The sequence below is a fragment of the Triticum aestivum genome, chromosome 2D, assembly GCF_018294505.1.
Source record: "Triticum aestivum cultivar Chinese Spring chromosome 2D, IWGSC CS RefSeq v2.1, whole genome shotgun sequence".
In the NCBI taxonomy this organism is placed as follows: domain Eukaryota; kingdom Viridiplantae; phylum Streptophyta; class Magnoliopsida; order Poales; family Poaceae; genus Triticum; species Triticum aestivum.
In genome coordinates, this window is record NC_057799.1 from 139,898,961 (window position 1) to 139,910,818 (window position 11,858).

At 42.7% G+C, this 11,858-nt stretch overlaps 1 protein-coding gene across 1 annotated transcript in view; it reads left to right on the top strand.

The window, feature by feature from the left end:
* Positions 1-11,573: 11,573 nt before the first annotated feature.
* Positions 11,574-11,858, top strand: part of LOC123052230 (classical arabinogalactan protein 9) — a gene marked incomplete in the record, with an annotated part of 1,987 nt that continues 1,702 nt past the window's right edge. Inside the window, 1 exon segment of the mRNA XM_044475356.1 lies at positions 11,574-11,858. Within this exon segment, the coding sequence (XP_044331291.1) occupies positions 11,698-11,858 (161 nt within the window).

An 11,858-nucleotide genomic window follows, 5' to 3' on the forward strand; every position in this document is an offset into this window, starting at 1 on the left:
TACAGTTGGATAGCGATTTGACCTACGAGGAGAAACCAGTCAAGATTCTCGAGTTTTCCAGCCGAGTCACCCGTAGCAGGGTTATCAAGTTTTGCAGAGTTCAGTGGAGCCACCATACTGAAGATGAAGCCACTTGGGAGCGAGAGGAAGACCTACGGAAGGATCACCCTCACCTATTTTCTAGCCAACCCGAATCTCGAGGGCGAGATTCATCTTAAGGGGGGTAGGTTTGTAACATCCCAAATTTTCAATTTGGAATGTTATACATTAGATCATCATGCATATCATATTTTATTGCATTTCGGTTTGCGATCCTCGAAATTCTAAGCAACTCAAGGACCCACGGAGAGTGTTGGGGATTTCACGATTTTCATATTTGGATTTTATCAAATATCAAAACGAGGATCATTTGTTTTAATTATTTTTCTCTCCGAAAATATTTCATATCAAAATACATGAGAGGGGATAATATGACTTCTCCAAAAATAATGAAATATTGGAGGAAAAATATTAAAAACAAATATTTGATTTTATTCGGATTTTATTTCTATTTTATTTGCCTAGGAAAAATATGTGTTTTTCAAAATTGCATTTTAGGCCTAAATAAATGTTCATCTTGTCCGGCTTATTTTTAGAGGACGGGGAAAATTTATTTCGGGATTTTTGGAGCCCATTTAGTATTTCTTTTTTTTCTTTTTTTGCATGTCCGAATTGTTTAAAAAAAAGTCAACCGACTCGGGCCGTAACCGGCCAGGACTCCGCCCAGCCGGCCCTCTTAAATGGCGCCGCCCCGAGCCCCCCCAGCCCACCGAAGCCCGCCGCCACCTAAACCCTAACCCTAGCCCGACCCTGCCGACGCCGCCCATTCCGCTGCAGCCGACCCGCCGCCCCGGCGCCGTCCAGTCGCTGCCGAGCCCATCCCGCCGCCACCTCGCCGCCTCGCCGGAGATCTTGCCGGACTCGAGGTAGCCGCCGCCGGTTTTTCATAAAACCGTTCGGTTATTCTTTTAAAAAAACCTAGATCCTTTTTTAGATCGGTTCGTTGGTTTTCTCGGTTTAGTTATTTTGCGGTCGTTCGTCCGTACGTTTGTTTAACAAACGATTTTCGTCATTTAACCGCAAACAACGAACGTTCGTTCGTTAACCTGTTCGTTAGTTTTTCTTTTTCTCGGATTTTTCGCGATTATTTTTGATCGTGATTTCTGATCTGATTTTCGTTTTAGTATAACTTTTCGCTCGTTTATCAGAATCAGGCGATTCAAGCGCCTAGAGTTTCATCTCGAAACCCTCTTTCTGTTTAACCAACTCAAACAAGTTTTTGCTACTGTAAAATTTGACTTAAGTCCAGATTAGTAACAGAGTTTGTTTCTTTCGCCGTTTGAGTTTTGTTGCTTCGTTCGATTTGATTCTCTTTGCCAACCGGAGTTCTTAAGTTGAACTTTCTGGTTAGATCTCTTATTTGAGTTTTACCCATGCACCCTTGCTTGATTGCTTATGAATGTCATTGTTTGTTTGCGATAGAGTATCCGGAGTGCGCAGCGTGCTACTACGAGTCTCTAGGTTTCCCGGATCATCAGCAAGGCAAGTAACACTTTGATCATACCTCTTTACCAACCAGTTTATTGCACTAGATCAACCCTCAAACTATTGCATGGTTAGGAACTGTTTAATATATGGGTTTTGGGAAGTAGATGAGGTAGTACCTATTACCTGTTTTATTATCAAACCCTTGGGAGTTACTTCTACGTTTCCTTATATTGCCATGCTATGCTCGTAGACGTGGATTGGGTTTGAGTGATTACATGACAGATGTGAGATTGTTAATTAATGGTTAACTTAAGGTGGCTACTTAAATACACATCTGGGTGGATTGAGGCACCTGGGGAACCTAGTGTTGCCTGTTTTTTTGGAAATCCCGGGGTACCGTGTGATTCTCCTATGGACCGTCACCCAGGCTCAAAGGGATCATGAGATTATTCATGCTAGAAACTTCCGTGTGCAGCCACAAGCTATTATGGGCTCTAGCATAGTTGATTAAGTCGTGTGAACTCTTACAGTGGTAGACTAGCAGATGTAGGGGAAAGTAGGTGTAACTGTCTACCCATTGTAAGGTGCTAACGCTTCTGAAATACTGTGTCTCGGTCATCCGTTTCTCAAACATCATGAAGTGCGAGAAATCCAACGGAGGAGATCGAGTCTTGTGGGGAAAAGTGTGCAAACCTCTGCAGAGTGTACAATCTAATCATGGTTAGCCGTGTCCCCGGTTATGGACATCTTGAGTATCTAGTTCTTGGATTATCATGTGAATCTCATCATCATGTTACTTAATTAAATTTGTTGGGTTTAATGAAATTTACTTAATTGGGATTGAGTTGGGGGAACCTTCTCAATGTTTAACAACCACCATAATAGTTAAATAAAATTTATTCCTTTGTTGTAGGGAAAAATTGGCTTTTCACAAAATTGTAACCATAGAGCTTTCCACCAGCCAAATATGCATGTAGTGTTAGCATTATTCTGCTCATTACTCTCTATGTGTTACTTTGCAAGCATGTTCCATGTGCTGGCCCATTTTCGGGCTGCAACATTCATGTTGCAGACTTTTCAGACGACGAGTAAGGTGCCATAGGTCGTGGTCTTATACTCAGTGATGCCGTTGGAGTTGATGGACTCACTTTATCTTCCAAGCCTTCCGCTGTTATCGTATTAGATGGCCTTAAGCCATGTTTTTTGTAATAAGTTCTCTCTTGAGACTATTCGGTGTAATAAGTGTGTGATTGCTACTCTGTTATAAATCCTTCAAGTACTGTGCGTGTCAGCATTACCGATCCAGGGATGACACTGATGCACAGAGACTAGACTGTTTGAGGTCTGGTCGCTACAAGCTTTCCACCAGCCAAATATGCATGTAGTGATAGTTATTATTCATCATTATCCTATGGTGTGAATTTGCCAGTACATTCAATGTACTGACCCTTTGTGGCTGCAACGTCTCATGTTGCAGGAATCTTGCGACGAGTAAGTGATATGTTAGGGTTATGATTTCTACACTCAACTTTGTCGTTGGTGTTGATGGGAATCCACAACCTTGTTGTTACTTCTGCTATTTGGACTGAGGTAATAGTATTTACGTTACTCTATACATGTGATTTACCTCTGTTATAAATCCTCGAGTACTGTGTGTGTCAGCATACCGATCCAGGGATGACACTTAAGCACAGAGACTTGACCGTCTGAGGTCGGCTCGCTACATACACAACACAACAATGACGAAGTGAAAGGGTTGAGGAAATAGAACTAGTAGGCTTGGTGAAGACAGTGATTTGGTAGACCAGTTCCAACTGCTATGACAGTTGTACGTCTGGTTGGAGCGGCTAGGTATTTAAACCCGAGGACACACAGTCCTCACCGTATTCTCCTTGAGCTAAGATCACACAGACCTCGCCCAATCACTCGTGGTAAGTCTTCAGGTGACTTCCAAACCTTCACAAACTCGGTCACTCGGTGATCCACAATTTCCTCTTGGATGCTCTAGACCATGACGCCTAACCGTCTGGAAGATGCACAGTCTTCAAAGGTACCAAGCGTCGGATCCACACAGGAACAATCTCTTCAGTGATGCTGAATCACTTTGGATTTGTAGGTGTTTGGGTTTGGGTTTTCCTCACTTGATGATTTTCGCTCAAAGTCCTCGGAGGATGGGATGCTCTCAATGACAAGTATCAATTTCTCTCGGAGCAGCCAACCAACTAGTGTTTGTAGGGGGTGGCTATTTATAGCCTAGGGAGCAACCCGACATGATAAGACATAAATGCCCTTCAATGATATGACCGTTAGGTGGGTAGATATTTTGGGACAGCTGGCGCATAGCACAGCAACGGTCGGATATTTGATCTATCAAATTCCTCGGGGCTATCATGTTCCTCACTTGTAGGCAATCCGCACTGGCGAATTCCTAACTCCTCAGTCAGAACAAATTCCTCAGAGACCAGAAGAACTTCGTCTCTGTCAGTGAAGAAATTGACTGAACTGTATGAGATTTCCAATGGCTTCACTCGAAGGGATTGGTAGTAGTACGATTTTGAGATGAGCATCACTTGGAAACTTTTCCTTAGTTTTACCTCGGCCCCCTTTAACAGTACAGTGTTTCCTATGACCCGGGAAATAGAAAACGAAACTCCGAAAACAAAAGTCTTCACGCTTCATGTTCCTCGCACGGATATCAAGTCTTCAAGGTCACACCAATTTCTTCACTTTCAAAGTCTTCAGAAAGCCAAAGTCTTCAATTGAAGACATTCATTTTTAGGGGTCGACTTTCACTGTAAATATCAAACTCCTCATAGACTTATAGACCTATGTACACTCACAAACACATTAGTCCCTTAACCTATAAGTCTTCAATACACCAAAATCACTAAGGGGCACTAGATGCACTTACACTTTCAAAAGCACAACACCCTTTATACATAAATATGGTTTACAAATGGCACGATCTCACATTCATAAGGCTGAATCCATCTCAATTTGAATTTTCAAATATTTGAAACCGGTTTATGTTGAAATCCAATGTATGCATTCCTCGCTAACTGTCTCCAATTAATGTGTGTTTCATGTGGGTTTTTTTACTTCTCAAACACGTATAATGTGTTTGACACACGCAACATGTTGTGTAATCCCATTTAGACATTAATTGCATAGAAACCATGTATTGTCGCTAATTAAAAAATCTATGGATCACTAAAATCGATAAACTAAATAACATTACACGTGTCCCGATATTCAAATGAATATGCATGTTTGATAGACCAATTTTCATTATGATATTATCGATGTCCCGATCTCTAGTTTAAATATCTGAATCCCCTTTAATCCAGATATTTATCTCATATAGCTATCACTCATGCCTTATATATTTCTCTAGACCTATACGCCTTCCCCATCTCTCGGGTATCTCTCCTGCTACTTGTATGTCGATACCAGTCTTTTATCTCCGTAACACACTGACGGTACTCTCTCCCTCAACCTTCACTCTATCTCTCTCTAAGACTCTAAGTATATCACGCTCCCTGCTATGTATGTCTCTAACTATGATTCTCCCTGTGAAATTTCTTTCTCTCAGACAAACACAAACTTCGTCTCCCTGGGTCTCATTTCTCTCTACTATTCCCTTGTATGCCGCTCACACACACCGTCTCAGTCAGAGATGTCTCGTGCTCCCTATGTCTCAATAGCTACGACTCTTTGATGAACCACAAGCAAGGGGGTCTATCATAGTCCTTTCGATAAGTAAGAGTGCCGAACCCAACGAGGAGCAGAAGGAAACGACAAGCAGTTTTTAGCAAGGTATTCTCTGCAAGCACTGAAATTATCGGTAACAGATAGTTGTGTGATAAGATAATTTGTAACGGGTAACAAGTAACAAAAGTAATGAGGTGCAGCAAGGTGGCCCAATCCTTTTTGTAGAAAAGGACAAGCCTGGACGAACTCTTATATAAAGCAAAGCGCTCCCGAGGACACATGGGAATTGTTGTCATGTTCGTTTTCATCATGCTCATATGATTCACGTTCATTACTTTGATAATTTGATATGTGGGTGGACCGGTGCTTGGGTGTTATCCTTACTTGGACAAACCTCCCACTTATGATTAACCCCTCTTGCAACCATACGCAACTACGAAAGAAGAATTAAGATAAATCTAACCATAGCATGAAACATGTGGATCCAAATCAGCCCCTTACGAAGCAACACATAAACTAGGGTTTAAGCTTCTGTCACTCTAGCAACCCATCATCTACTTATTACTTCCCAATGCCTTCCCCTAGGCCCAAATCATGGTGAAGTGTCATGTAGTCGACATTCACATAACACCACTAGAGGAAAGACAACATACATCTCATCAAAATATCGAACGAATACCAAATTCACATGATTACTTATAACAAGACTTCTCCCATGCCCTCAGGAATAAACGTAACTAATCACAAAGCATATTCATGTTCATAATCAGAGGGGTATTAAATAGCATTAAGGATCTGAACATATGATCTTCCACCGAATAAACCAACTAGCATCAACTACAAGGAGTAATCAACACTACTAGCAACCCACAGGTACCAATCTGAGGTTTTGAGACAAAGATCGGATACAAGAGATGAACTAGGGTTTGAGAGGAGATGGTGCTGGTGAAGATGTTGATGGAGATTGACCCCCTCTCGATGAGAGGATTGTTGGTGATGACGATGGCTTCGATTTCCCCCTCCCGAAGGGAAGTTTCCCCGGCAGAACAGCTCCGCCGGAGCCCTAGATTGCTTCTGCCCAGGTTCCGCCTTGAGACGGCGGCGCTTCGTCCCGAAAGCTCTCTCTTGATTTTTTTCCAGGTCAAGAGACATCATATAGAAGAAGATGGGCACCGAAGGCCCGCCAGGGGGCCCACAAGCCACAGGGGCGCGCCCAGGGGTAGGGCGCGCCCCCCAGGCTTGTGGCCTCCTGGTGGGTCCCCTCTGGTATTTTCTTCGCCCAATATTTTTTTGTATATTCCAAAATAATTCTCCGTAAATTTTTAGGACTTTTGGAGTTGTGCAGAATAGGTCTATCAGCTTTGCTCCTTTCCGGTGCAGAATTCCAGGTGCCGGCATTCTACCTCTTTGTGCAAACCTTGTAAAATACGAGAGAAGAGGCATAAGTATTATACCATAATGTGTTATAACATCCCAGAATGCAATAAATATCAATATGAAAGCATGATGCAAAATGGACGTATCAACTCCCCCAATCTTAGACCTTGCTTGTCCTCAAGCGGAAGCCGAAATCGAAAAATATGTCCACATGTTTAGAGATAGAGGTGTCGATAAAATAAAATACATACATGAGGGCATCATGATCATCTTTAGAACAACAACATATATTGTCATATAATTTCTTATGCCAAAGTAATAATTCATCCACAAGGTAAAGTATGAATCACAAAACTTTATTGAAAACCAACAAACTATGATCTCAGTCATTGAAACAATTGCAATTTATCATAATGTCGGAAAGTCAATGTAAGAGCTTTTTGTATAGCAAGTCCACATACTCAACCATCTTTTAGTCTTTCACAATTGCTAACACTCACGTGGTACTTATGAGTTCAAAGCCTCAGTCGGACACAGAGAAAGATAGGGGCTTATAGTTTTGCCTCCCAACCTTTTACCTCAAGAGTAATGTCAACAATAATACTTTATGATAACCTACATCCGAGTGGATATATATATATATATATATCTAGATCTTTCCCCAACACATAGCGCTTGCCAAAAAGAAAAGGTGTAAAAAGGAAAGGTGAAGATCACCATGACTCTTGTATGAGGGTAGAAGGTAAAAGTAAAAGATAGGCCCTTCGCAGAGGGAAGTGGAGGTTTTCATGCGCTTTTATGGTTGGATGCACAAAATCTTAATGCAAAAGAACGTCACTTTATATTTCTTCTTGTGATGAAGAACTTTATTATGCAGTCCGATGCTTTTATTTCATCCATGTCACAAGTTCGTATAAAGCTTATTTTCTCCACACTAAAAGATCATACATATCTAGAGAGCAATTTTTATTGCTTGCATCGATGACAACTTACTTGAAGGATCTTACTCAATCCATAGGTAGGTATGGTGGACTCTCATGGAAAAACTTGTTTAAGGGATGTTTGGAAGCACAAGTAGTATCTCTACTTGGTGCAAAAGATTTGGCTAGCATAAGAGGGAAAGCAAGCTCATGTTGGATGATCCATGATAATATATCTTCTATTCCGATATAAGAAAACATAACCCATTATGTTGTCTTCCTTGTCCAACATCAACTTTTTAGCATGTCATATTTTAGTGAGTGCTCCCAATCACAAAAGATGTCCAAGATAATATATTTATATGTGAAACCTCTCTTTCTTTATTACTTCCTATTAATTGCAACAAGGACCAAGACCATGTTTGTCAACTCTCAACAACTTTTATTCATCGTACTCTTTATATGTGAAGTCATCACTCTCCATAAGATCATTATATAATCTTTTTTTTCTTTTTTTTCTTATTCCCTCAAGATCAAAGCAAGAAAGCAAAGCCCTCAACTCAAAACTACTCTTTATTATATAACTCACTGACTCGATTACATAGATAGGTCTCAAAGCAAAACTCAAAGCTAGATCATACTAAAACTTTTACTCTACTAGATCAAGATATAACCAAAAGGATCGAACTAAGAAAAGCGATAAAGGTAAAGATGTGATGGTGATACGATACCGGGGCACCTCCCCCAAGCTTGGCAGTTGCCAAGGGGAGTGCACATACCCATGTATTTAGATCTCTTTCTTCGGAGGTGGTGGTGACGGTGCTTATGATGTTGTAGACTTGTCCTCCATTTTCCAGGGCATAGGCTCACCATCATAGAAAGATGAACGAGTCTCCGGGATCCTCAAATCTGCAGCCAAACTCATCCTCTTAAATTTGTATTCATACTCACAGTTTTGGTTTTGCAGGTCATAGATCTGGGCTTGGAGATGCTCGGTTTTCTTGTGAAGCTTGAAGATGGCCTCTCCGATATTCTTGGCGTCCAGAGCCGGACCAGACCCTCATCACAAACCAAGCGCGGGAATACCTCGTAGCTAAAGAATGACTATGCGGAAAAAATCCCAACAACTGGTGCAACTGGAGGAAGGTAAGATGCTTATCGAAAGCTAGAATGGCCCTCGACACCTCGGATTCAGTCTAATAAATCAAGACTTAAGGAGGATTCATTAAACCTTTTTCAAGACTGGCGACCCGAGAGGAAGAACAAGAACCGAGGCGCGTCCAGACTTGAAGACCGGTTCAGGGGCTACTGATGGTGTGCTGGTCGGGGGTCTCTCAACACGTCGTCTTCCGGCCTGGAGGGCCAGGCCGATGACCCCCATGCCGGTTCACCAGTGGGCCATGTTGATGCGACCCATTGCGAATGAAAGGAAGATTCTCGAAGGCTTGACGTACACGCCAAGATATTAGAAGTCTTCTACAACACGGTCTCCTTGCACGTAACCGACTAGGATGTATTCCTAGGCCCCCCCTTACCTATATAAAGCAAGGGGTAGTGCTCGTAGACGACACACAATAATCTCCGAGTAGATAGACTGTACTTTGTACTCCCTCCCAAAGCACTAAAGCACAAGCATGACATAGGGTTTTATCTCCATGGAGAGCCCAAACCTGGGTAAAAACCCATATCCTTTTACCATTGTCTCAAGACCCTTAGTTCAGGACCCCTACTTAAGATCTGCCAGATTTAGCTCTGTCACCAGGCATCCTCCCAAAATCTAGTTTTGCAATCATCACCCGCAGCTTTCTGACAAAATATATAAAATATATTCTTTAACTTCCATCAAGCCATTCTAGAAATGGGAGTTGCTAGGAGATGGTTCACATTGAGCCCAAAGCACTAAAACACAAGCATGACGTAGGGTTTATCTCCATGGAGAGCCCAAACCAGGTTAAAAACCCATGTCCTTTTACCATTGTCTCAAGACCCTTAGTTCGGGACCCGTACTTAAGATCTGCAAATTTAGCTCTGTCACCAGACATCGTCCCAAAATCTAGTTTTGCAATCATCACCCGCAGCTTTCTCACAACATCTATAAAATATATATCTTTAACTTCCATCAAGCCATTCTAGAAATGGGAGTTGCTAGGAGATGGTTCACATTTAGTCAAAGTTTTCTTTTTCAAATAATTCGTTCTAATCATCTCCTGCCAATCTCCCTCCTCGTTTTCTAGTCTCCAAAGCCATTTGCACAAAAGACTTATATTCTTAATATCAAAATTAGTAACTCCCAGGCCACCCTGATCCCTAGGTTGGCACACATCATTCTAGTTTATCAGATGATATTTACACACACCTTCTTTTTCTTTCCAGATCAATCGAGCCCGGGAGAAAAAATAAATATTTTACCTACGCCATTTGGTAATCTAAAAAAGGAGCATGTGGCTAGGAATGTTACTCATGCAAGTTGCTACAAGGATTAGCCTACCCCCGCATAGGAAGCAAGCTCCTCTGCGATGTACCTGCTTTTCTTTCAAATTTCTCCTTTCCAGTTTTTCAATCCTTATTACCAAGCCTCTTATAATGCAAAGGAAGACCCATAACCAAAAGGAAAGTCCCCAATAGCACAAGTAAAAAATCTGAGCATAATCCTTCCGTTTTAGTTTTGCCCCACCAAAACATTAAACCTCGCTTGTTAGAAAAGTAATCAGTGTTTGGATGAAGGACCCCCTGACCAAATTATTACTAGTGATCTAACGCTTTTATATTTTTTTCACAGAGGGAGTATCATCTTGTAACGATGATCACTTTGCAATAAAGGGTTGTTTGATGCAAGAAAAATAGTGGTGTTAACTCATTTTTAATCAACTAGAACAATGTCCGTGCGTTGCAACGGGATATAAAATATTCTGTTTTGCTAAATCACATTTAGATGTGCTCTAAGTATTGCACATCTAAATTCTATGTCATTGATTTTACGCTAAGATTCATGCAAGCATTTTCTTTGTCTCTTTTCCTTTTCTTTCTAGATTGATTGAGTTACTTTGACGTGCGATAACTAGGCAATAAATATTCTAATACGTTAGTTTGTGATTTACCTGTCAACAATAATGCAATTGTGTAAATAAATGTTCATCAAATTCTGATCGTGAATTAACTTATATTTTGATTGAAAGTTTGTAAGTAAATTAAAGAGAAACTGGTTAAATTGGAAGGTTGAAAGGTTGGACGAAGGGGTGATGAGAAGAAAGGTTAAATTAGAATCTTACGTTCTTTTTAAGTAGAGTAGCATAGAGACAGAAATAAGTCTAGTCTATGGTCCTGTTTGGATACTCTAACTCAGTTAGAGGTTAGAGTTAGATTCTAACTCTGATCTAGCACTGAACTAACTCTAGCCAAAGAGGTGTTTGGATGGCAGGGTTAGATGAAGCGCGTATGGCGAGGCGCCTTCACGGACGGTGTGAGAGGGAGGGAGGGAGAGGACGAGAAGCTTCGAGAAAGTGGGGAGGGATCTGCTGCGGGGAGAAAAGTGTTTTTAGTGGTCCCGAGAAGAACTAACCCAAATAAGCACCTCTTGGGTAGGTTAGATTTTTGAACGGGTTAGATGCATCTAACCCAAACTAACTCTCCAGTTTGTATATTTTTGGGTTAGTTCAGTCCAAACTAACCCAAACTAACTCTAACAAACAGGGCTTATGAGGTAAAACTTTAAAACGTCACATAACGGCTAGCGGACGCGCGGCAACCAGCCCATATTCTGCGCTTCTCTCTCCGGGTTCTGGGTCGTTCTGCGCGCATGGGTAGAGCCCCAACGGCTCTCTCCCCACAACGGTGCCGTTTAGACAGACACAACAATGCAGCGCTCGGGGGTAGCCCACCGAGCCACGTGAACGCGTCCGACCAACTGGCGACACCAACCCCCACATGGCCCCGCTGGCCCACTGCCAGTTGAGGCGCCACACCCGCACCCGCACCTCCTCCCCTCCCCCTCCCCGCCGCTTCTCCCCTCCCTCCTTTTCCTGCGCTATTTATCACCGCCCTCGCTGCGTGTGCCACTCCCATCGTAAAGCCACACAAAGAAAGAGAGGCAGTCAGAGCAGAGCAGAGCCGAGCCTTCGCCCTCGCCCTCGCCCCAGAGAGCGAACGCACACACACAGCCGCAATGGCGCGCGCCGGCGCTCTCTGCCTCGCGCTGCTCTGCCTCCTCGCGGCGCACTCCGCCGTCGCCCAGAAGGCCACGGCCCCGGCCGCCGCGCCCACCACCACCACCCCCACGCCGGCGGCTCCCGCCAAGAAGACGACCGCGCCCGCCGCGGCGCCGAC